This window comes from Pristis pectinata, chromosome 6 (assembly GCF_009764475.1).
Source record: "Pristis pectinata isolate sPriPec2 chromosome 6, sPriPec2.1.pri, whole genome shotgun sequence".
Taxonomy (NCBI): Eukaryota; Metazoa; Chordata; class Chondrichthyes; order Rhinopristiformes; family Pristidae; genus Pristis; species Pristis pectinata.
Window position 1 is genome coordinate 105075539 of NC_067410.1, and position 26134 is coordinate 105101672.

Genomic DNA, 26134 nt, shown 5'->3' on the forward strand with positions numbered 1-26134 from the left:
AAGCTGTCCTTGAGCCTGGTGGCATGTGCTTTCAGACTTTTATATCTTCTCCCCGATGGGAGAGGAGAGAAGAGAGAATGACCCATGTGGGTGGGGTCTTTGATTATGCTGGCTGCTTCATCATGGCAGCGAGAAGTAGAGTCCATGGAGGGGAGACTAGTTTCTGTGATGTACTGAGCTGTGTTCACAACTCTCTGCAGTTTCTTACGATCATGGACAGATCAGTTGCCATACCAAGCTGTGATGCATTTGGATAGGATGCTTTCTGTGGTGCATCAATAAAACTTGTTGAGAGTCACGGGGGACATGCTAAATTTCTTTAGCCTCCTGAGGAAGTAGAGGAGCTGGTGAGCTTTCTTGGCTGTGACACCTACATGGTTGGACCAGGACAGGCTTTTGGTGATGTTCACGCCTAGGAACTTGAAGCTCTCAACCCTCTTGACCTCAGCACCGTTAAACAGGAGCATGTGCACCACCCCCCTTCCTGAAGTCAATGACCATCTCTTTTGTTTTGCTGACATTGAGGGAAAGGTTGTTGTCATGACACCATGTCACTAAGCTCGCTAACTCTTTCCTGTACTCTGACTCATTGTTATTTAAGATATGGCTCACCACGATGGTATCATCTGCAAACTTGTAGATGGAGTTCGAGCAGAATCTGGCTGATATGAATAATCATGGTTATTCTTCCTCTTCCCTGCCATTTCTTTCAGCTGACAACTTACATGGGATAAAGGAATCGTGAAACTAGCCCCACTGAATATTATTTGTGCCACCTCATTCAGGTCGAAACCTTTTCTCAGGCAACATGTTCACCTCACTCAGTGATCTTTCATATTTGCTTTGTGTGAGTGAGACTTGCATTGATGTGGTATACCATCAAGATGTCTGAAATTGCTTCGCAGTCAATGTCGTATATTTGAAATGTCATCACAAGGTCAGAAACACAGCAGCTAAGCTGGGGAAATCACGGATGATTAGATAATATATTTTAGGTGTCAGGTCAGTATAAACGTCAAGAAGATGAAATGGATCCTTTATATAACTTGGAAGCAAAAATGATGTCACTGAGCTGCAGTGGCCTGACAGAGGTCACAAGGTAACAAAAGGAATGGAGTGCTTGATGTTCCGCATTCTACACGTTGCTACCTGAAACGGGAATGAATTGGTAATTGATTATTGTCACGTGTACCCGAGAAACAGTGAAAAGCATTTGCATGCCATCCATACAGATCATTCTATGCCTAAGTACAACGAGGCAGTACAAAAGGAAAAACAATAACAATGCAGAAACAGTGTTACAGTTACAGAGAAAGTGCAATGTAGGTAGACAATAAGGTGCAAGGGCCATGACGAGGTCGATTGGGAGATCAAGAGTTTATCGTACAAGAGGTCCGTTCAATAGTCATATAATAGTGGGATAGAAGCTGTCCTTGACCCTGGTGGTACATGTTCTCAAGTCTTCTGCCTGATGGAAGGGGGGAGGAGAAGAGAGAATAACCGGGGCGGGAGAGGTCTTTAATTATGTTTGCTGCTTACCCGTGGCAGCGGGAAGTGAAGAGAGAATCTGTTTGTAGTTCATTCACACTGTTTGTAGTGCAGGCTGAATCAATGCAGATTAGGATCAAACTTTGGATCCTTCCTGCCTTGTGCACTTCAGTGGTTTCCAGCTTATTTTGTTAAATGAGAACAGTTTTACAAGTTCATCCAATGTATGAGTACTGATCGCAGTGCCACAGAGTGGACCAGGCCATTGTCACCTTAACCTTAAAGAATACTGGAAATTTTGAAATAGAACAAAAGATGCCAGAGATGCTTAACAGCAAGTTGAAACACCAGGGAACGTGTATTAAAAGCAATTGAAAGAGCAGATAAAAAGTATATTCCTCATCAGAGGTACGGTCTGGAAGCTGAAAGGGTGATAGAGGCAGAAATCTTCATCACATACTTGCCCTGAAGAGCCATGAACTGTAAGGCTCCAGACCTGGTGCTGGAAGGTAGGTTTAGGCTGGAGAACTCTTTGAAGGATGACCTCCTACGCTGTAGGTTTTCTAAGATTCGAGTCAGGCAGTGTCTGTGGTGAGACAAAAAATTTTAACATATCAAGTCACTGGTTTCTCGTCAGAATAGGAAAAAATTCTATTCTAAAGAGAGAAAGTGGGTGTTAGAGAAGGAGGGAGGGGTGAACAGAAGGAAAGGTATGTGATATGTTGGAGGACACAAGAAAGTAGGGGTAGGAGTAGGCCATTTGGCCCCTCAAGCCTGCCCCACCATTTGATATCATGCTGACCTCAACTTCTCTTCTGTGCCAGTTCCCCATAACCCTTAATTTCTTGATCTTACAAATATTTATCCACCTCCACCTTAAATATATCTAATGATTGGGCCTCTACCACACTTAGGGGCAAATTCCAGAGATTCACTCCCTCTGAGAGAAGATTTTTCTATGTACCTCAGTTTTAAATGACCAGCTCTTTATCTTCTAACGATGTCCCCTTGTGACTCTCCCACTAGTGAAAAAATCTTAACATCTACCCCTTAGGATCTTATATGTTTGAATAAGATCACCTCACGTTCTTCTAAACTCCAAGGAATAAAGACCCAAACCATCTATCTTCTCATCTCAGGAATTAGCCTGGTGAATCTTCTTTGGACTTCAATGCTGCTGTACCCTGCACAGCTACACCAAAACTTCCTTATTCTTAAACTCCAACACCTTTGCAACAAAGGCCAACATGCTTGGGGGAGAATTGACAGAGGTCTTTGAAATCATGAAGGGTATGATAGCAGAACTGAGGATCAGCTGCTTGCTGGAAAGATCAATGACACACGGGCAAAGATATAAGGTTATTGTCAACAGGACCGCAGTAGCGTGACGAACATTTTGTCTATGTGGAGAATTGTTCTTCTCGAAAAAGCAGTGCCTGAAAATCATAGCAGTAGCAGATTCAGGAATAAACTTCAAAAACAACAGGATAAGTACTCTTTAATGGAAAAGACGTGCAGAGTTACAAAGAACAAGCAAAGAAGTGGCACGAATTGGCAAAAAGGGCTGAATGGTCTTCCTTGGCACAGACCATGCTATGATTCTATGAAAACCATTATGTGTAATTACACTGAAGGTCTAATGCAGCTTCAGTCATTTATGCCATAATTCCTTGGCTCTTCCTTGTGTTGTGAGTGCCCAGATTCTTTATCATTCAAAATTTTCCACGTTGGAAGTGCCAAGGTTCCTTTAGACAGCGTTGGTCTGCCTGTGTTTAATGCTCAGGCAGAGCAGAGTACAGAGACTTCTTCTCAGTTATGTTCTCAAAACACACCCTTCATCATGGGTAGGTAAGAGTGTTACTAACCCAGCCTTGTGTGAAGAACTCTGTGTGAATAATGTTGTTTGGTGCTGGTAAAGCCTATCAAAAATAAGGTAGACAAATTAATTTTACTTCATCTAATCTTAGTGACATTGAAAGCACCGCATGGTTCTGGTTTATTTCCCATTTCTTTCTGTCTGTGATTATGTGTTCTGTAGTTGCCAGATTTTGGGGAGTGGTGCACAGCCTTCTTCAAGGGAGGACCAAGTTTACAATCAAAACCGCTTCTGAAGGCCAGTTTCAGAAAATACATTTTGTTTTACACAAGTTATTCAGAAAATGACATTAAAGCCAAGTGTCTTTGTTTAAAACTGGCTGTTCACACCTTGCTTTCTCAGAGCAAACATTTCACACTTCAGTAATCAGGAAACTGAACGCATTTCCTCCACGTCTGCCCTCATTAACCACTGTTCATCAACACACACTTGCCTCTAACTAGAGCAGCATCCAGCAGGGAGGTAATGACAGAGATGGTAATTCAAACAGTCTTACAGGGCACTGTGCCTGTCCCAGCCCTGTAAAGGAACTCCTGCAATTCTAGTTAATGCCTATGAGACGTCTGTGCCCAGCAAAACAATCCCCGAGTCTTACCAGTAACAGACCTGTGGTCCCCAGGACTGTACCCCAGTGTTATAGAGTGACTGAATATGCCAACCAACAGTGTACCCAGTATTGTAGTGACAGACCTGTGTCTACCAGTACTGTGCACTGGTATTATACATTGATAGATCTGTGCCCAATAGTACCTTCACCACTATTAAATAATCACAGAGCTTTGCCCAACAATAAGGTAAGATATCTTTATTCGTCACATGTACATTGAAACACATAGTGAAATACATCTTTTTTTGCATAGTGTTCTGGGTTCTGGGGGCAGCCCGCAAGTGTCGCCATGCTTCCGGCGCCAACATAGCATGCCCACAACTTCCTAACCTGTACGTCTTTGGAATGTGGGATGAAACTGGAGCACCCGGAGGAAACCCATGCAGACACGGAGAGAACGTACAAACTCCTTACAGACAGTGTCCGGATCTGAACCCGGGTCATTGGCCCTGTAGAGCATTACGCTAACCGCTACACTACCGTGCATAATTGGAAAACATCTGCCCAATTGTACTATATCTCCCTGTATACAGTGACCGACCCTAACCCACCATTAAGTGTTCTACTGTGACAGACCCATCCCTACCAGTACTGCACCCAAATTGGTAAATTGGTTTATTATTGTCACATGTACTGAGGTACAGTGAAAAATCTTTGTTTTACATGCCATCCATACAGATCATTTCATCACATCAGCGCATTGAGGTAGTACAAGGGAAAATGATAACCGAATGCTGAATAAAGTGTCACAGTTACAGAGAAAGTGCAGTGCAGGCAGACAATAATGTGCAAAGCCATAACAAGGTAGATTGAGAGGTCAAGAGTCCATTTTATCGTATTAGGGAACTGTTCATAGTCTTATAACAGGAGGACAGAAGCTGTCCTTGAGCCTGGTGGTACATGCTTTCAGGCTTTTGTATCTTCAGTCCGATGGGAGGGGATAGAAGAGAGAATATCCAGGGAGTATCCAAATGTTATACCATGAGTATAACATTATATTATACTCATGAGTATGTACCCTCCACTACTGTATACCAGTATTTTACATTGATAGACCTATGTCTAATAGAGTTGTACGCAGTGTTATACAGTGACAGACCTGTGACTACCACTACGGTACAACTGGGTCCAGAGCTGGATGTGGACCTGAACCTGGGCTGCCAACCGTGTGGCTGGAACAGCGAGCATACCAAGTGGACAGAGTGGGTTATGGCAGAGTTGCTGGGATGCCAAGCCCTTGTGAGCAGCCCCAGACCCACGTCGTGGACCAAGCTGTGTGTTGTACACTACAAGTTTAAAGCAAAGACAGTGGCTTAGGACTTCTCTGGCACTGTGACTGACTTTCCATGTATCCTTCTCCCTATCCTCGTTGAACCTTGCATCAAAAAACTGCAGAATATTAAATCTCTCCTGATGAAAGCAATATTGTTTACAAAGGTGCAAAGATTCTAGCTGTTTACTGATGGAAACTTTGTCTCATTTCTACCTCTCTTTCATTTAAATTACCTGCCCCCCCCCCCCCATTATCTAATCAATGAGATTAGACAAAGTTAACATGCATTTATGAAAGGGACATCATGTTTGACGCACCTACTGGAGTTTGATGATGTAGTTGGCAGAATAGATGAGGGAGAAACAATGGACGAAGTGGATTTGGATTTTCAGAAAGCCTTCTATAAAGTCCCACACCAGAGGGTAGTGGGCAAGATTATAGGACATGGGATTAGAGGCAATGGACTGGCATGGATTGACGAGTGGGGTGGCAGACGGCGCATAGAGGACTACAGCAGGGATCAGTGACGGGTTCCAGCTATTCACAACATCCATCATTAAGGAATGCCGGTCAAGGGTGAGGGATTGTGGTCTCAGGATATGGGGTAAGACATGTAGGAATAAAATTTAAGAAAAATTCTCTAACACACAAAGTTCTGGAAGCCAAGTCACTGAACATATTTAAGAAGTAGCTAAATAGGTTTCTGCACAAAAGAAAGCATCAGGGGGCATAGGGGGAGAACGGGGATATGGAATTGAGATGGGGGATCAGCCATGATTGTATAGGATGGCAGAGCAAGCTGGAAGGCTGAATCCTGTTCCTAATTTGTTTCTAGGTAGAATTTTAACACAGCAGTCTCTCCATCGGTCTCGCAAAGGGAAAATTTTCCCAATTTAATGATTTTTGTAATGGCATTTAATGCAGCAAATAGGTGTGAAACAATATGTATGCCTATAGAACATCAAACAGTACAGCACAGTACAGGCCCTTCGGCCCATATGTTGTACTGACCTATATAAACACCTACTCCATGATCAATCTAACCCTTCCCTCCTACACAGCCCATAACCCTCCATTTTTCTTATATCCATGTGCCTGTCTAAGAGTCTTTTAAATGTCCCTATTGTATCAGCCTCTACCACCACCCCCGGCAGTGCGTTCCAGGCACCCACCACTCTCAGTGTAAAAAATCCTACCTCTGACATCTCCTCTAAACTTTCCTCCCCTGACCTTAAACTGATGTCCTCTGGTATTGGCCATTGCCACCCTGAGGAAAAGGTGCTGGCTGTCCACTCTATCTATGCCCCCTCATAATCTAATACACCTTTATAAAGTCGCCTCTCATCCTGCGTTGCTCCAAAGAGAAAAGCCCTAGTTCGCTCAACCTTTCCTCATAAGATATGTTCTCTAATCCAGGCAGCATCCTAGTAAATCTCCTTTGCACACTCTCTAAAGCTTCCACATCCTTCCTATAATGAGGCGACCAGAACTGAACACAATATTCCAATGTGGTCTAACCAGAGTTTTATAGAGCTGCAATATTACCTCACGGCTCTTAAACTCAATCCTCTGACTAGTGAAGGCCAGCACTCCATACGCCTTCTTGATCATCCTATCAACTTGCGTGACAACTTTGAGGGATCTATGGACTTGGACCCCAAGATCCCTCTGCTCCTCCACACTGCTAAGAATCCTGCCCTCAACCCTGTACTCTGACTTCAAATTCATTTTTCCAAAGTGTATCACTTCACATTTTTCTGGATTAACCTCCATCTGCCACTTCTCCGCCCAACTCTGCATCCTATCTATATCCTGTTGTAACCTACAACAACCTTCTACACTATTCACAACACCTCCAACCTTCATGTCATCTGAAAACTTACTAACCCATCCGTCCATTTCCTCATCCAAGCTATTTATAAAAACCACAAAGAGCAGGGGAACAAGAACAGATCCCTGCAGAACACCACTGGTCACTGACCTCCAGGCATCTACTACCACCCTCTGCCTTCTGTGGGCAAGCCAATTCCAAATCCACACAGCCAAGTCTCCATGGATCCCATGACTCATGACTTTCTGGATGAGCCTACAATGGGGAACCTTGTCAAATGCTTTAATTATAGTCCATATACACCACATCCACTGCTCTACCTTTATCAATTGGTTTTGTCACCTCCTCAAAAAACTCAGGCTCGTGAGGCATGATGTTTCTTCATACTTAATAAACAGAAGCAGTAGAGTGGTATGGCTCCTTGAACCTGTTCCAACTTTAAATGAGATCATGGCTGATCCTCTGTCTGATTTCCAACCCAGTCCTTGAATCCCTTGATAATCTGATTGTGTTAAAGGTCTTAGTTTGATATCTGAGTATTCTTTCTCATTGTTAAATGGTCAACTCCATGCCCAGAGATGAGAACCTTTGGATCAAGACATTCTACCTCAGCATCTGATGCATCCCTGACACATTCTATTTTTATGAGAATCATGCTTCTAAATTCCAATGGGTATCACCCCACCCTATTCAATCTCTCACGGGACAATCCCATCAAACCAGGAATCAATCTTTTCAATCTGTGCTGCATCCCATTAAGCAAACACTAGAGGAAGTGTTGCAATTATTTTTCCAAAAGTTAAATTTCCATCTAAGTCACCTTCAGCTCTTGGGGATAAATGGATATATTATTTCACAACTGAGATAAACAGAATGATATAATAATTTTCAAAATAGGAGATACAAAAGTTTGAGAGCACGTACCACGAGGTTCAAGGACAGCTTCTATCCTGCTGTTATCAGACACTTGAATAGATCTCTTATATGCTAGAAGATGAACTCTTGATATCCCAATCTACCTCCCAATCTACCATGGCCCTTGCACTTTATTTGTCTACCTGCACTGCACTTTCTCTGTAAATGTAACACTAAATTCTGCATTCTGTTTTCCTTTCTACTATCTCAATGTACTTGTGTAAGGAATGATCCATCTGGATGGCACGCAAACAAAAGCTTTTCACTGTATCTCAGTAGGGGTGACAATAATAAATCAATTCCAACCCTCTTGCCTCTTCTGTTTGTTAACTTGAATTAAAAGTATACTCAGCAATCTCTAACCTAAAAGACAATAGAAGAATTCATCTGGCATCTGTAATATGCAAGGTTTCCACTGTAAAAGTTCAACAAACTGCACTGTGGCAGAGTCAGGGTTGCGGTTGCCAGAAATATTCTTGGCAGTTGGATCCTCCCTGGCAGTGCAGTGATGGATTGCCGTTGGGACGTGAGGGCTCATCCAACTGATGACAGCAATGTTCCTTTCCCCATGGGATAATAATCCGTTAATGTATATTTCGTGCATTTGGACAAAGTTCTGTAACAAAAAATAGAGCCAGAATCTTCTGACACAGTTTAACATGCTCTGTGGTTGTTATTCTACAAATGCTTGGAGCAAGCCTATGCTTTTAGTTGCTGCAAATTGCTGGGTGATTCTTACAAATTTCTATAGATGTACAGTGGAGAGCATTCTGACTGGTTGCATCACAGCCTGGTGTGGAGGCTCCAATGCACAGGATCACAAGAGGCTGCAGAGGGTTGTAGACTCAGCCAGCTCCATCAGGGGCACAACCCTCCCCACCATCGAGGACAGCTTCAAGAGGCGGTGCCTCAAGAGGGCGCCATCCATCATTAAGGACCCTCACCATCGGGTACACGCCCTCTTCTCATTACTAACATCAAGGAGGAGGTACAGGAGCCTGAAGACCCACACTCAATGACTCAGAAACAGCTTCTTCCCCTCCGCCATCAGATTTCTGAACAGTCCATGACCTCATTATTCTGTTTTGCATTATTTATTTATTTTTGCAATTTACAGTAATTTTATGTCTTTGCACTGTACTGCTGCCGCAAAACAACAAATTTCACATCATCTAAGTCAGTGATAATCTGATTCTGATTGTCACTGTTCCAGGAAAACCAACAGTTCTCTTTTGACCTTGCCTTGTGTCTCAAGAAATTGCTTCATTTGTGAATTAGTTACGAGTTAAACTCACTGCCAAAAGTGAGGACAGTAACACTAGCCTATTCATGATGCCTTTGTCCTTGTGTCGCTCATTGACTCTCTCTGTCTGATAGGGTGCAGTTGAATGGCGACTTCTTATTCCTGCAGATTGTAAATTATTCTCAGTAATTATAAAATATAACCTTTAATTATTCAACATTTTCCTTGCTTTTCATTTTTATTCCATTATAGTATCTCCTCTTCTCAACTGATACTTTCTTTTCTCCACTTTAATTTTATCATAGATCCTAATTTGACTCTAATTTACTCCATTTCTTTCTTCCTTTTCCCCTGTTTCTTTTTCAGAAGGATAGAAGTTTATAAAATTACAAGAGGGATAGATAGGATAGACAGGCAGAATCTTTTTCCCAGGGTACAAATATCAAATACTAAAGGACGTGCATTTAAGGTGAGATGGGGAAAGTCTAAGGGAGATGTGTGGTTCTATGCAGAATCAATGGTTATAATAATTGATCTAATTTTTCACTGAGGTATGTGTGATGTCTCACTGCCCTTGGTGTGAACAGGTTGTATTTACAGTGATTTGCAAGCAAAACCAGTACCTTCATGCTGACTCTTTGGGGAAAATATTCTCATTAAATTGTAATATTGCAGCAAAACCCCAGGGTCTTGTCTGAATTCTCATGCAGCTAACAGTTGGAATATGCATCGTTTTCAAAGACAAATGAAATATTACATTAGCATTTGATCTTCGGGCTTCAGTTTTTACTTCAAGTAATGTTAAACTTCTTTCTCTTTCCAAAGAAGCTGCCAGACCAGCTGAGTATTTCCAGCTTTTCTGTTTTTATTTCAATTTACTAGCACCTGCAGTTTTTAGATTTTCAAAGATGTATGAAATCTGTGGAGAGTAAACATTAATAAACACAGCCTCCTATATACCATGTAAATCATATTGTATTGATCACTGTCTCTTATAAGAGTTCATGAGCTTGCCCAATATAAATGAAACCTCCCAGAAGATTGGTATTGGTTTATTATTGTCACTTGTACCGAGGTACAGTGAAAAACTTGTCTTGCATACCGTTCATCCAAATCATCTCATTACACAGTGCATTGAGGTAGTACAGGGTAAAAACAATAACAGAATACAGAGTAAAGTGTCACAGCTACAAGGAAGTGCAGTACAGGTAAATAATAAGATGCAAGGTCATAACAAGGTAGATTGTGAGGTCAAGAGTCCATCTCATTGTATAAGGGAGCCATTCAATAGTCTTATCACAGTGGGATAGAAGCTGTCCTTGATGCTGGTGGTACGTGGCCTCAGGCTCCTGTATCTTCTGCCTGATGGGAGAAAGGGGAAGAGAGAATGAAAGAGGTTGGATGGGGTCTTTGATTATGCTGGCTGCTTCACCAAGGCAGTGAGTGGTATAGACAGAGTCCATGGAGGGGAAGCTATTTTCTGTGATGTGCTGGGCTATGCCCACAACTCTCTGCAGTTTTTTGCGGTCCCAGGCAGAGCAGTTGCCATACCAAGCTGTGATAGCACTGTGTGTGGAGTTGGCATGTTCTCCCTGTGACCATGTGGGTTTCCTCCTGGTGCTCTGGTTTTGTCCCCCATTCCCAAAAGAAGAGAGGTTGGTAGATTAACTAACCACAGTAAATTGCTCCTAGTGTGTAGGTGAGTCATAGGTGGGAAAGTGGGAAGAATAAAGTGGGATTAGTCTAAGTAGTGCTTAATAGTCAGTGTTGATTTAGTGGGCCGAAGAATGTGTCTCTGTACCGTATGTCCTACTCTCTCTTAATCTGACTGTATAAAATTCTGTCCAATAATGTTGTTGTGAAGCTCTTTGGGAACATTTTAGTGTGTTAAACCTGCTATATGAATGCCTGTTGTTGTGAAGAGCTCACCCTATGATTAAAGAAAATATCAGCATTAAATTCCCCTCTGACAGACATTGCCTGAAAAATCTTGAATTAGATTTAATGTTGCAAAAGGAGAAAAGTCTGGAAATCTTGAACAAGCGGTGTACCACAGGAATCAATGATGGGACCTTTTTGTTATTTGTTATATAAATAAGTAACTTGGATGAAAATGTAGGGAGGTAGGATTAGTAGGTTTGCAGACAACACAAAATCTGAACATGGATCAGCTTGAAAGTCAGCAGAGTGTTGGCAGATGAAGTTTAGTCCTGACAAGTATGAGGTAATGCACTTTGGGAAGTCAAGTTCTGGTAGGACATAAAGAGTAAATGGCAGGGACCTTAGGAGCGTTGCTGTACAGAGAGATCTTAGGATGCATGTCCATAACTTCTTGAAAATGGCATTTGGTATGCTTGCATTCATAGGCCTTAAGTACAAGGGTTAGGCATCATTTTGCAGTTGTACAAAACATTAGTTAGACCACACTTGGAGTATTGTGTGCAATATCTGTTTGTCTCACTACAGTGACGATGTGGTAGCAATAAAGAGAGTGCAGAAGAGATTCACCAGGATGCTGCCTGGAATGGAGGGCTGTAGATACACAGAGAGACCGGGTAGGCTGGATTTATTCTTACTGGAATGGAGAAGAGTAAAGGGTGTCCTTACAAAGGTTTCTAAAATTATGAGTGGCATAGATAGGATAGACAGTCAGAATATTTTTGCCAGGAGAGGGGGGTTCAGAACTAGACACACAGCTCTAATGTAAGAAGGGAGAAAGTTAAAAAAGATCTGAAGTGTAAGGTTTTCACATAGAGGGTGATGGATATCTGGAACAAGCTGCCTGAGGGGGTGGTGGAGGCAGATACACCTGCAGCCTTTAAAAGACTTTTGGACAGGTACTGACATAGAAAAGGCACAGAGGGATATGGACCTTGTGCAGGCAAATGGGATTAGCAGGGATAGGCATCATGGATGAGGTGGGCCAAAGGGGCCCGTTTCTGTGCTGTTATTTCTATGATTTTATATGAATTGTCATGTGCTACTTCATGAAGGATCCTTAGGAAGAAAAACAGTGACATTGTGGGCTACCCTCTTTGGACAATGAACTGGAATGGAGGAAGCTGAAGGGTGTCCTTACAAAGGTTTCTAAAATTATGAGTAGCATAGATAGGATAGACGGTCAGAATATTTTTCCCAGGAAAGAGGGGTCCGGAACTAGAGGGCGCAGGTCTTTTTGGGCGAGCACGGTAGTGTAGCGGTTAGTGTAATACTATTACAGCACCAACGGCCCGGGTTCAATTCCCGCCACTGTCCATACATTCTCTCCGTGACTGCGAGGGTTTTCTCTGGTTGCTCCGGTTTCCTCCCACATTCCAAAGACATATGGGTTAGGAAGTTGTGGGCATGCTATGTTGGCGCCGGAAACATGGCGACACTTGCGGGCTGCCCCCCAGCACACTCTGCGTAAAAAAAGATGCATTTCACTGTGTGTTTCGATGTACATGTGATTAATAAAGAAATCTTATCTTAACTCTTTATTCATTTTCTCATGTAGAGGCAGAACCTTACATCCAGAAGTGATAGCCGTGCAAGTCTCTGAACCATTGAACAGATTAAATATTAATTACACGTTTCTTTTTCCTCCAAGTTTTCGAGACAGGGTATGCAACAGACCCAGCAGCAGCAACAGACAGCAGCATTGGTTAGACAGCTGCAGAAGCAACTCTCCAGTAAGTACTGCATTCAGATATGATTTTAAATGCTTGATGATTTTGCTTGATACAAAGCTGATTCCTGTACCTCCTCACAAGGAAGCAAATGCAGCAATTTGCAATAGAAACAGAAATTGTTGACAGTGTACAATAAGCCTGTCAACATCTGTGCTAATCTTATAGTTGCAAATATTCATCAGAATTTCTTTCAGCTGAGATCCAGGAACTTTGCTTCTTTCAACAGCCTGGGGTATACTTCATTTGGCTCTGACAACTTACCTGTTCTCAAAGATGCTAAACCCCTCACTACTTTTTCTCTTACTGTGTTTATCCCAGCTAATATTTCACACTCGTCATCCTCAATGACAATGTCAGTATTGTTCCTTCCTTTGGTGACACAAGGGACTGCAGATGCCGAAATCTGGAGCAACACACAAAATGCTGGAGGACCTCAGTGGATCAGGCAGCATCTGTGGAGGGAAATGGAAACCAGATGAAGGGTCTCGACCTGAAACATTGACTGTCCATTTCCCTCCATAGGATGCTGCCTGACCCGCTGAGTTCCTGCAGCATTTTGTGTGTTGTTCATTTCTCTTGTGAACACAGCCTCAAGGTATTCATTAAGAATTTAGCCCACACCTACTGCCTTCACGCACAAGTTACCACTTTGGCCCTTAATAGTCACTGCCCTTTTCTGAGTTATCATCTTACTTTTAATATAATTATAAAATATCTTTGGATTTTATTTGACTTTAATTGCCAGAATTTTTCTATATCTTCTCTTTGTTTTTGTTTTAATTTCAATCCTCAATTTCCTATGTTTTTCTAAACTTTTAGTGCTCTCAGCTTGTACTGTAAGCTTCTCCTTTTTTCCTGAATATGTACTTTATTATTAAAATAAACTGTAATTACAATTTAGGGCATTGCAATGCCTCATAGCAGTGTCCTTCATGAAGAATTCAGCAAAAGGCTCAACACAAGCAAGATGAGGGAGAGAGGGCTGCTTTGCCTAACTCCAGATTTGACCAGGAAGCTTTCCTTTCATTTAGACTGCATGTAGAACGGTTGTATCCAATTTCGGACTCCCTCCCCAAGCACTATTTTGTGGGCATGCACGTCAACATGCGGCCTTCTCTTGGTCCAGGCTGACAAGACAAGTTTCTACTCCCTGGTCCCACGTGTAGATGATTGTCTCCCTGAGTAGCGCAAGGCTGTTGAAGATCTTCCCACCCTCTAGGTGCTGCCATTCACTCATCAACAAGATAACTTTGTTCACAGCCTATCCCTAGTTTTAACCTATCAGAGACATCCCCACTCCACACTCCCTGCAGGTTTACAAGCTCCTTTGTCACCCTCTCAGTTCTGACAAACGATCCCCAACCTGGAAAGTTGACTCTGTGTCTCTTCTGACAGATGCAACCTGACCTTCAGCCAATGAGTCTGCATCAACCACCCAGTTACACCAGTCCCATTTTATTCTCCCCACATTCCCATCAACTCTTTCCCCTCCTAGTCCCACCCTCACACACCCAGTTTCTACCACCAGGGACAGTTTACAGAAAGCACAAACTTCACACAGACAGCACCAGAGGTCAGGATTGAACTCGGGTCAATGAAGGTGCTTCACAAACTGATCCACTTTACCGACTGTAGTTACAGTCAATCTAGTCTTTTTTTTGAAAAACACGATGGTGCTGGAGGAACTCAGCAGGCCAGGCAGCATCAGTGGAGAAAAGTAGGCAGTCAACGTTTCGCGACAGGACCCTTCTCCAGTTTTTGTTATGTCCCCCAGCATTATTTAATTAACTGAATTGAAATTTCTAATTTCGAGATCACAAATCCAGGCCTTGTAATCCCAAATTTTCAAACCATTAACTGTTTTCTCACCAAAACTACTGCAAAATCTGTATTACTTACCCCTCTCTGTAATACCAGTGGCATGAAGAGGCCCTCCCTAGGTTATGAACGTCTGACTTATGGACACCCCGTACGTGTAACCCTGCTCCCATCAATATTGTTAAATTCAAATGAGGACCAGTCTTGAAAATAAGACCTGTTTACATGCAGCGTCCCCACAGTAATCAGACTCCACTGTGTCGAAAGAAAGCAAGCTGCCAGTTTCACTGTGGGAGGCCACTTAAGGGAGTTACTTTGGAAATTGACAAGCAATCGCTTCTATTGATATTTGTGGAGCAATACTCTAATAAACAACGTGACGTCCACTGATATTTCAAGCCCATCGGAACCAGCCATTGAGCATGGGACATCCTGATTGTGTACCATTGTAACTAGGCAGGGGAAGGCAAGAAATAAATGCTCATGTTAATTGGCCCTCATAAATACTATTAATTACAATACTGTGGATGTGTAGTTACTGTATCGAGTGATTTTGTGCATTTCTGACTTACGGAAAAAATCGACTTATGGACAACTGTAAAAACAGAACCGTGGACTGCTTCTACGAAGCTTCCAATTACCATAAGACCATAAGGTAAAGGAACAGAATTAGGCCATTTGGCCCATTGAATCTGCTCCGCCATTCAATCATGGTTGATTTTTTTCTCAACCCCGTTGCCCCACTTTAACCCCTTTATCAACCAAGAACCTATCAATCTCTTACTTAAAGAATTGAGCTGAATTCTAAATGTTGCCTAACTGTGATACTTGTGCACTCTTTGTTCTCTGCCAGGTAATCAGCCACAGCAGCCATCGAACCCATACAGCCACCCTCCCCATTACTGAAATCTTGGAAAGAAGCACAGAGTTTGGAAAACACTGGAGATTAGCGCACACGACCAACCCTCCGACAGGGCGCTGGCGGGTTGGTAGAGAGGGCGGCACCATTGATTGTTATTCGTAATTTTCTTTTCTTTTATCATTTTTACTTCTGTTTTCTTTAAATATTATTTTGACAATTACCCCTGTGACGTAGCCGCTGTGAATAAATAATGTAAAGTGAGAGTAGATTATTTTATTTAAAAGGAAATTGAAGTTTTACAATGCAAAGTGTTTCTTGGATCTTGTAGGTCCTGTAGAAAGCTGCTGTTTTTTTTTGCTAAAAGTCAATTTTGGTGCTTTTAGCAGATCTACGTTAAGAGAAAAGATCTAGATATAAATGGAATTTATTTATTTGCTAGCAAAGACTCCCTTCTGATGCACTGGACCAAAATAATGGTTTATATGAATGAATTTGACTGTAACGAGGTAAGTGTATCTGCAGAATTATGGCCACAGATGACTTGGTCTTATCAGTGGCTTGAGCCTCTTAAGGACATGGCAAAACTGTTTATTTAAACTGTTAATTTTGCCTAGATTTGTAATTTTACACAAGCACTTTTTAAGAGGAAGAAAGAAGTTTGTTAAGATAATAAAGCTATTTTTCCCCCAGAGTAATAATATTATTGTACAGCATCTCTGAACAGCTCTGTTGTGTGTGGTTGAGTTTGGTATTTACATGTCACGTTCTGGTCAAGAGGATACAATGAAGGATAAAGATACTGGTTGCAAGTTGAAGTCTAATAAACCAACAACTAACATTGGAGACAATGGGTTATTGTTTTGTACTTTGTGTGGTTGTCTGGAGTTGGTTTGGCACAATCCATGGTCCAGTTGTAATTCTGCAATTGCACATCTGCCTCCCTCTATACAGACTGCCCAGTTCTCATTTCTGTCAATTCGATAAGCAGTTTCTGCAGTGTATCAGCCAACTGTATCATGGGCTTTGCCCTGGACACCCAGCTAAAAACTCACTTCAGGGAAGTCTCATAAGACCATGCTTCAGTACAACAAATCTTTTCCATCGTAGGAAGGCATGTGTGTTGCTGCTGTGTTAGAAAGTTCACCCTTTGTGTTAATTCTACAAAATTGTGCCACTACCCAGTGTTACAACTGCATCATTATATAACCTGGATGTTTTAGAGTATCAGAAGACCAGATAAGACTATGGTATGCCATGGGCTATAGTTTGGATACCCTGTGATAGCCTTTCAATAACACAAGACAACATTTGTCCACAGACCATCATAACCATCACATTTTAAGTTAGCCTGCTATAATCTATCTCATTCCACACAGCTCTGTCATTTCATAATCAGTCGTATGCATTGCCAGTGTTGTCAAGATATGTCATATTTTTAAATGGTGCTGATGGAAGATTCTGCTCATTGTAACAACTTGCATTTCTCTAACATCACCAACACAATAAAATCCTGCAAGGATCTTCACAGGATATATGAAACAATTTGCCAAAGCAGGAAATATTAGGACAAGTGATCAAAGGTTTTGGTTAAAAGGAAACAAACAGAAAATACTGGAAACACTCAGCAGGTCAGGCAGCATCTGAGGAATGAGAAGTGGTTAATGTTTCAGATTGAAGATTGGTTCTGAAGGAAGGGTTCTTCACCTTAAATGTTAACTCTGCTTCTCTTCCCTGACCCACCAAGTATTTCCAACACTTTCTTTTTATATCTCAGATTTCCAGCTTCTGCATTCTGTTTTCATTTCTATTTAGTTAAAATGATAAGTTTGAAGGAGAGTCTTAAAATATGAGGGAGCTGTGGGAGGATGTTCAAGAACGTAGATGCTGGATACATTTGACACAGTGGAGCAATAATATAAACAGGAGGTACAGGAGACTGCAGATGTTGGAATCCGGAGCAACAAACAGACTGCTGGGGGAACTCAGCACATTGACCCTCTGAGTTCCTCCAGCGGTCTGTTTTGTGCAAAATATATCAACAGCCTTGTATAGAACAAGAACATTACGGCACAGTACAGGCCCTTCGGCCCACAATGTTGTCCCAACATTTTATCCTGCTCTAAGATCTATCTAACCCTTCCCTCCCACATAGGCCCCCATCTCTCTGTCATTCATGTGTCTATCTAAGAGTCTCGTAAATGTCCCTAATGTATCTGCCCCCACAACCTCTGCAGGCGGTGCATTCCACGCACCCACCACTCTCTGTGTAAAAAAACTTACCCCTGACATCCCCCTGATACTTTCCTCCAATCACCTTAAAATTATGTCCCCTCGTGTTAGCCATTTTCGCCCTGGGGAAAAGTCTCTGACTGTCCACTCGATCTATGCCTCTTATCATCTATCAAGTCACCTCTCATCCTCCTCCTCTCCCAAGAGAAAACCCCCAGCTCACTCAACCTGTCCTCATAAGACATGTTCTCCAATCCAGGCAGCATCCTGGTATATCTCCTCTCCACCCTCTAAAGCTTCAACATCCTTCCAATAAGATAAAATATCTTTATTAGTCAAATGTACATCGAAACACACAGTGAAATGCATCTTTTGCGTCGAGTGTTCTGGGGGGCAGCCCGCAAGTATCGCCACGCTTCTGGCATCAACATAGCGTGCCCACAGCTCCTAACCTGTATGTCTTTGGAATGTGGGAGGAAACCGGAGCACCTGGAGGAAACCCATGCAGACACAGGGAGAACATACAAACTCCTTACAGTCAGTGGCCGGATTTGAACCCGGGTCGCTGGCATTGTAAAGCATTACGCTAACCGCTACAATAGTGAGGTGACCAGAACTGAACACAATACTCCAAATGTGGTCTAACCGGTGTTCTGTAGAGCTGCAACATTACCTCATGGCTCTTGAACTCAATCCCCTGACTAAAAAAGACCAACACACCAGATGCCTTTTTAATAACCCTATCAACCTGCATGGTCAATATTAACTCTCAGGGCATGGGTGACAGTAGTCACTTTGCCCAGAAATTCAATTGAATACAATTTAGTTATTTTTCATTATGTAATTGCAACTTGTCTTCTCTGAGTTATACATGGTGAATGATATTACCCCCAACATCTGTGATACGGAAAGTACATCAGAATCCCAAAGGATGACTAATTGACAGGTAGCGCCCAGATCGAATTTTCTGAGTGACGGGAAATATCCTGGAAATATTTGTTGTCTGGCTTCACTCATGGAGTACGACATAGAGGACTGGTCTAAAGTACAGTGGTCATGGATGTCCAGAACTTGCACCGTGTTGTGCTGGTGGCACCTATCATGGAAACACCTGGGATAATATGGTTTTGCACCCCCAATCCACATTAAATCTCACCCCGAATACCCTAATCCCTGTTCTTCAATTAGTTCCTCAGTCAGTGGTCTCCCCTCCAACCCCATGATCCTTCCTCCCAGCTAATCCCCAGCTTCTAGTGCCTCTTTCCCCCCACTCGTAGCTTTGCTGATATGATCCCTCCTAGCCAGCAATCCCACTCACCAAACCTCCGCAGGATGAACCCTCAACCTTCTTCCCCCCCCCCATTCCATTCCCCTAAGAATGAATGACACTGCCCTTGGTCTCTTGTGAAAGGCAGTTGGGGACATAAGATAAGATAAGATATTTATTTATTACTCACATGTACATCGAAACACACAGTGAAATGCATCTTATTTGCGTTACTGAGAATGTGCTGGGGGCAGCCCGCAAGTGTCGCCATGCTTCCCGTGCCAACATAGCATGCCCACAGCTCCTAACCCGTACGTCTTTGGAATGTGGGAGGAAACCGGAGCACCTGGAGGAAACCCACACAGACATGGGGAGAACGTACAAACTCCTTACAGACAGCGGCGGGAATTGAACCCGGATCGCTGGCGCTGTAATAGCGTTATGCTAACCGCTACACTACAGTGCCACCCACATCCCTGATTTCTCACTTCTGCCACTCCTCCACCACAGGCCCCTGATCTTCTGAGCTCACCTCGAGAAGAGAAGCAACTGACATATTTTTAAAATATTTAAATGTGAAACGCACGGTTCATTGTGAATTAATTCTGATGCAGTGTGATGATGAATATTTTCGTCATTGATCCATTGCCTCCATGCCCCTCTAGAGAGCTATTTAGGTTCACTGGGCAGCTGAACTCAGTGCATATCCCCTCATACATCTCCCTCCATTCTCTTGCCAATCACACTAGCAGCAAGTTACAGTATCCAGTCAGTTAGTGCATCTTTGGAATATGGAACTGGAGCATCTGAAGGAACGCCAAGCATCACAGGTTTAACTAGGTAAATGCCTCTATTAAAATAGCAAATCTTATGCATAGAAGTGTTTCTATTATTGTATAATTTGTTTTCCTGTTAAAAGCAAAGCTCACACTCTCCATGTCCTTCTACATTGCTCCCTTCTCCCCATTGAAACTTGAATAAAACAATGATAAGTGATTTGACATCGTGACCTACATTTTGCAGCACAGCTGCTGTGTCTGGTACATGTAAGAACAATCTCACATGCCAGCAGTAGAGCATATGGTCAGAGAAAGAAAGAATTTACTTTCTGTACTTCAATGTGAAACAGACTTGGCATGCAGTGCCACATAACGAAGTCATGTTACCATAAATTAACTTGAACTGAAAATCTTAACACAAAATCTTGTAAAACATAATGGGGAGTTCAATTAACAATGCAAGTGTGAAAAACTAGGCTGAATTTGTTGTTAATGTCCTATGTGTGACTAATGCTATGTTAAATACAATATGTCTTTGAGCAAGGTGACATCCCTTAATTGTGTTTTACAGCCATTCAGATACACTTCTTCAGCAATATTTGCACACTTGGGCACTAGGATTTGATCTGGGTTTAGTACATGGTGTAGTTTCATGTCACTCCTTTTATAGCATGACACTTCCAGGAAGGAAGGGTGATTGCATGTGGACGTGGAAATATAATTGGGTTGCTGTTACCTGCTGTACTACAGTGCCCTAATGTTCCATTTCAAATTGGTTCCATAAGGTTGCATCTGCAGACTAGACTAGACTCTGAAACTGTCTGGAGATTACCTTTAATGTCTGCTCTCACAGATGCCACGATAAAATAGCACATGCTCTCAGCTACCCCTTGCTCTTCCAATTACCTTTATCTCTTAGCAATCCCCCACCCTACCCCTCTCCACTCCTGACTGTCAAACTGTCTCAGGCTCTCTGGCACCTGGAATATCCCTGTGATGATCACCAGTGAGCAGTGAACCAACTTCCCCATGGTCCTTAGCCAACAATCTCATTCCCAGCCCAATTGGTCAATGAAAACTCCTTGGCCTATTTTAGCTTTAACAATTTCAATACTATTCATAGAGTACACATGATGATATTCTGTCCATTCTGAAACTATCGTCTGTCATTTCTCTATCCACCTATATAATTTGTCTGTACCTGTTCCTGTGTGACCTGAGCTCATATTTCACACCATGCACTTGTCTCATTATACCTTCCCCATCCCTTTGTGAGAGCCCATCTTCCACTCTACTTCCTCCTTTCTCACTCTGCCTGTTTACATTTACTGGAAAATGTTATCATCGTGGCCTTAGAATCATGTCCATATAGGTAAATCCTAAGATCAAACCCTGGTACTTTACAGTCTCTAATTCTCTCCCCATCTCAGGGGAGAATCTCATTGAAACCTGTCGGATACTGAAAGGCCTGAATAGAGTGGACGTGGAGAGGATGTTTCCATCAGTAGGAATGTCTAGGATCCGAGGGCACAGCCTCAGAATAAAGGGACATCCCTTTAAAACTGAGATGAGGAGGAATTTCTTCGGCCAGAGGGTGGTGAATCTGTGGAATTCGTTGCCACAGATGGCCGTGGAGGCCAAGTCATTGTGTGTATTTAAGGCAGAGATTGATAGTTCTTGATTGGTAATGGGGTTAAGGGTTACGGGAAGGAGGCGGGAGAATGGGGATGAAAAGATCAGCCATGAATGGTGGAGCAGACGGGATGACCTAATTCTGTTCCTGTATCTTACGGACTTATGCTGACATATCATCCCAAATAAATACTTGAATCAGAAACAGGTTTATTATCACTGACATATGTCATGAAATTTGTTTTGCGGCAGCAGTACAGTGCAAGACATAAAAATTACTATAAGTTACTAAAATAAATAGTGCAAAGGAGGAATAACGAGGTAGTGTTCATGGACCGTTCAGAAATCTGATGGCAGAGGGGAAGAAGCTATTCCTAAAATGTTGAGTGTGGGTCTTCAGGCTCATGTACCTCTTCCCCGATGATAGTAATGCAAAGAGGGCATGTCCCGGGTGGTGAGGGTTCTTAATGATGGATGCCGCCTTCTTGAGGTACCACCTCTTAAAGATGTCCTCGATGTTTTCCAGTTTTCAGCCAATTATTTTGCTTCAGCTTTGGGGCTAAGCCTGAATTGCTAATGTTTTGACATTAACTCAGCTGTCTGGTTCATTTGTGTTCATATCCTATCTCTCAACATGTAGAAGGAGGCCATTTGGCCCATTGAGTCTGCCCGCTCTCCAGAGTGCTCTCATATTACCTGTTCTCACCAACATGCCCGTCTATTCCACCCTGATTCTCCTGCTGTACAAGACATTGGTGAGATTGTACAAGATGTTGCTGAGACCGCACTTGGAGTATTGTGTACAGTTTTGGTCATCCTGTTACAGGAAAGACATCATTAAACTGGAATGAGTGCAGAGAAGATTTACGAGGATGTTGCCAGGACTCGAGAGCCTGAGTTATAGGGAGAGGTTTAGCAAACAAGGACTTTATTCCTTGGAACATAGAAGATTGAAGGGTGACCTTATACAGGTGTATAAAGTCATGAGGGGTATAGATATGGTGAACACACACAGTCTTTTTCCCAGGGAAGGGGAACTAAAAACTAGAGAGCACAGGGTTAAGGTGAAAGGTTTGAAAGAGACCTGAGGGGCAACTTCTTCATGCAGAGGGTAGTGTACATGGAATAAGCTGGCAGAGAAAGTGGTTGAGGCAGGGACAGCAAAACGTTTAAAACGCATTTGGATAAGTCCATGGATCGGAGGGATTTAGAAGGATATGGGCCGAATGCAGGCAAATGGGACCAGCTTGGCGTGCACCATGGCCAATGTGGATTATTTGGGCTGAGGGGTTTGTTTCCATGCTGTGTTACTCTATAACACTCGGGGTAATTTACAGTAACCGATTAACATAGCAACCAGCACATCTTGGGATGTGGGAAGGAAAGGGAGCTATTACAGGAAAGACACCTAGTCATAGAAAACATGCAAACTCCACACACACAACACCAGAGTTGAACCTGGATCACTGGAGCTGTGAGGCAAGAGCATGAGCTGGTGCTCTGTTGTGCTTCTCCACGGGGAATGAGGTCCACTCGTTACTGGTGATTATTATCAGGGTGGATGGATTCCAGGTGCCAGTCAGCTTCTTTGATTCCTTGCTTTGTTGAAATACAGTCCAAGTCCTCCGTCTCTGGATCTTTGTAGTCTCTTCTCAACTGCTGAGAGGTCACCCAACTTGTCTGACCTAACCAGAGGAACAACACCTCATGTTCTGTCTCAGTAGTCTACAACCCGATGGTATGAACGTTGGATTTTCCAGTTTCAGGTAACTATTACCTCCCGTGTTCCTCTCTCTCCTTCCAATCCATCTCTGGTCCTCCTTCTTCTAACCCCTTCCTCATATCCTGCCCCTCACCCATCTTCATCCCCCTCTCCCTCCTGTTTCCTCTTTATACTACAGCGCACAGCTTAGCTTTAAGGTGAGAGGGGCAAATTTTAAAGGAGATGTGCGGGGCAGTTTTTTACACAAAGAGTGGTGGGTGCCTGGAATGTGCTGCCAGGGGTGGTGGTGGAGGCAGATACAATAGAGGCATTCAAGAGGCTTTTAGATGGGCACATGAATATGTGGGGAATGGAAGGATATGGATGATGTGCAGGCAGAAGGGATTCATTTAATTTGACATCATGTTCAGCACAGACATTGTGGACCAAAGGGCCTGTTTCTGTGCTGCACTGTTCTATGTTCTATATGTTCACTCCACTCCCGGACTTAGCAGCTGTTGGTAAGATGTTCTTTTATTCGTTGAAGGGATCTGCGGTTCACAGGCTGAGTCAGAATTTAATTGCCCATCCCTAATTGCCCTTGTGTGTTTGTGTGGGGGCTGGGCAGAGTTCCACAGATCCACATTGATGTACTTTGTGAACATTGCCTTTACATTTTTTTAATATATGTTCATTTTCTGGTCATCACTGGAAACACCAGCAGCTGTTCGCTATGAGCAGTTCCTTGGTTAATGTTCTGCCTGTGACAGCCCAAGACTGGATGAAGTCGCTGTTGACAGGAAGAGCATTTGAGGACGGTTGCTCATGAGGTCAGTTCAATAATGGTGCCTTGTACCTAGTGAATGCCATACCACTGAGATAACTGTGTCTGACGTCTTGTCAAGTGCTATTTGTTAGACATGTTGGATGTAAACAGGCAAAAGCAAGATTAAAAAAAAATCTGTACATAAAAGTGGTCATTATAATTTCCATTGAGTGATGAAGTTATTTTGTCACTTCTGTACAACTGGTTTGTTGTAGGAGATGACACTGTCAGAGGTCAGCCATTCCTGAGTAATAGCCTTCCCCAGCATTGGCCTTAGCTGAGGACATATTACTGGCATTTAGTATGGTTGTCTCTGTGACTGGCTAAGTAGCAAGCCTGAATGTAGATGGAGTTAAGTCACAGATCGATGATGGGTTTGTTGAATGCTGGCACAGGATAAGGTTGAAATGGTCCACTCCTGTCTCTATGTTCCGATTAATTTCCACTGCAGTTGGCTTTGGACCATCTCCTACACTACTAAACTCCTCCAGAATAGTCATCATGCTGCAGTCATGATCCTTAGATTGTCTTATTCACACTAACCATGAGTTACACACAGCTCTGCTCATGGTGCAGTCTGCATTAAATGTAGGTTGAAATATCAGTAATTAACATTATTTGAGAAATTGGTCAAAATCTATAGGTTGGACTTCCAATGTAATAAGCAATGAAAATTGAAAAATGACTTTAAATTTAGACTAATGTGAATTTCATCATTATCCTTTATGGAGATTTTGGAGAATGTGCTAACATTGACTCGGGATATGTTAACACAAACTCACAAATTTAATCCCCATTGACATAGCTTTGAAGAAAGAGGAACAAGTTTAGAAGGGGTGTTAAACTGTATCCATGACTTTTTGAATTAGAGACTGGATGCAACCCTTTATAAATTCATTGGCTAGCACTGCACTTGCATTTAATTCGGGCCACCACACTGTATGAAAGATCTCCTAACTTGGGAGAGGGGTGGAGAAGACTAAATAGATTGGAACTGGGTTGAGAGCTTCAGTTACGTGGAGTGATTGGAGAAGCTGGGTTTGCTTGCCTCTCCGTGAGGTAGGTTAAAGGAAGATAGAGCATAGAACACAGCACAAGAACAGGCCCTTTGGTCCACGATGTTTTGCTGAACTAATTAAGCTAATGACATCTAACTAAACTAATCCCTTCTGCCTGCACATAGGCCATATCCCTCCATTCCCTGCATTCTCATGTGCCTATCTACCAACCTCTTAAACTCCTCTATCGTATCTGCCTCCACCACCACCCCTGGCAGTGCATTCCAGGCACCCACTACTCTCTGGGTAAAATACTTGCCCTGTACATCTCCTTTGAACTCTCTCCCTCTCTCCTTAAATTTCCTCTAGCGTTAGACATTTCGAACCTGGGAAAAAGATACTGCTGTCTATCTATGCTTCTCATAATTTTATAAACTTCTTTCAGATCTTCCCTCAGCCTCCGCCGCTCCAGACAGAACAGCCCTAGTTTGTGCAACCTCTCCTTATAGTACCTGCCCTCTAATTCAGCCAGCATCCTGGTAAACCTCTGCGTTCTCTCCAAAGCCTCCACATCCGTCCTGTAATGAGGCGACCAGAACTGAATGCAATATGCCACTTGCTGCTTAACCAGAATTTTATAAAGCTGCAACATAATTTCCTGGCTATTGAAATCAGTGCCTCGACTAATAAAGGCAAGCATGCCATACACTTTCCTTACCACCCTATCGACTTGTGCAGCCACTTGTACAGAGGTTTACAAAATCATGAAAGCCTTTGATTATGTAAATCAGGATAATATATTTCCAAGAACTGGTGAACAGAGGGAACCGAATCAAAATGATCGTCAAAAGAATGAGGCAAAATTAGGAGAAATTATTTCACACAGCAACTTATGAGATAGAAGGCACCAACATAAAGAGATGCAGTAGATTCAATAACTTTCAGAAAGAAGTAGTATGTTTACTTTGAAATAAAAATATACAAGGTTGTAGAGAAGACATTCTGTGTTGTATGAGTTGGACTATGCGTTCAATGAAGCAGTACATACATAATGGTCTCCCATGGTATTTTCTAATACATCTACTTTCTATATTAATATTCCAGTCTAGATAAAGCA

At 42.6% G+C, this 26134-nt stretch overlaps 1 protein-coding gene across 1 annotated transcript in view; it reads left to right on the top strand.

The window, feature by feature from the left end:
• Positions 1–16420, top strand: part of LOC127571939 (mediator of RNA polymerase II transcription subunit 12-like protein) — a 499625-nt gene extending 483205 nt beyond the window's left edge. The window contains exons 44-45 of the mRNA XM_052018705.1: positions 12823–12904; positions 15576–16420. Coding sequence (XP_051874665.1) covers positions 12823–12904; positions 15576–15628 — 135 coding nt within the window. The 3' untranslated portion in view covers positions 15629–16420. The remainder of the gene's footprint in view (positions 1–12822; positions 12905–15575) is intronic.
• Positions 16421–26134: the final 9714 nt, after the last annotated feature.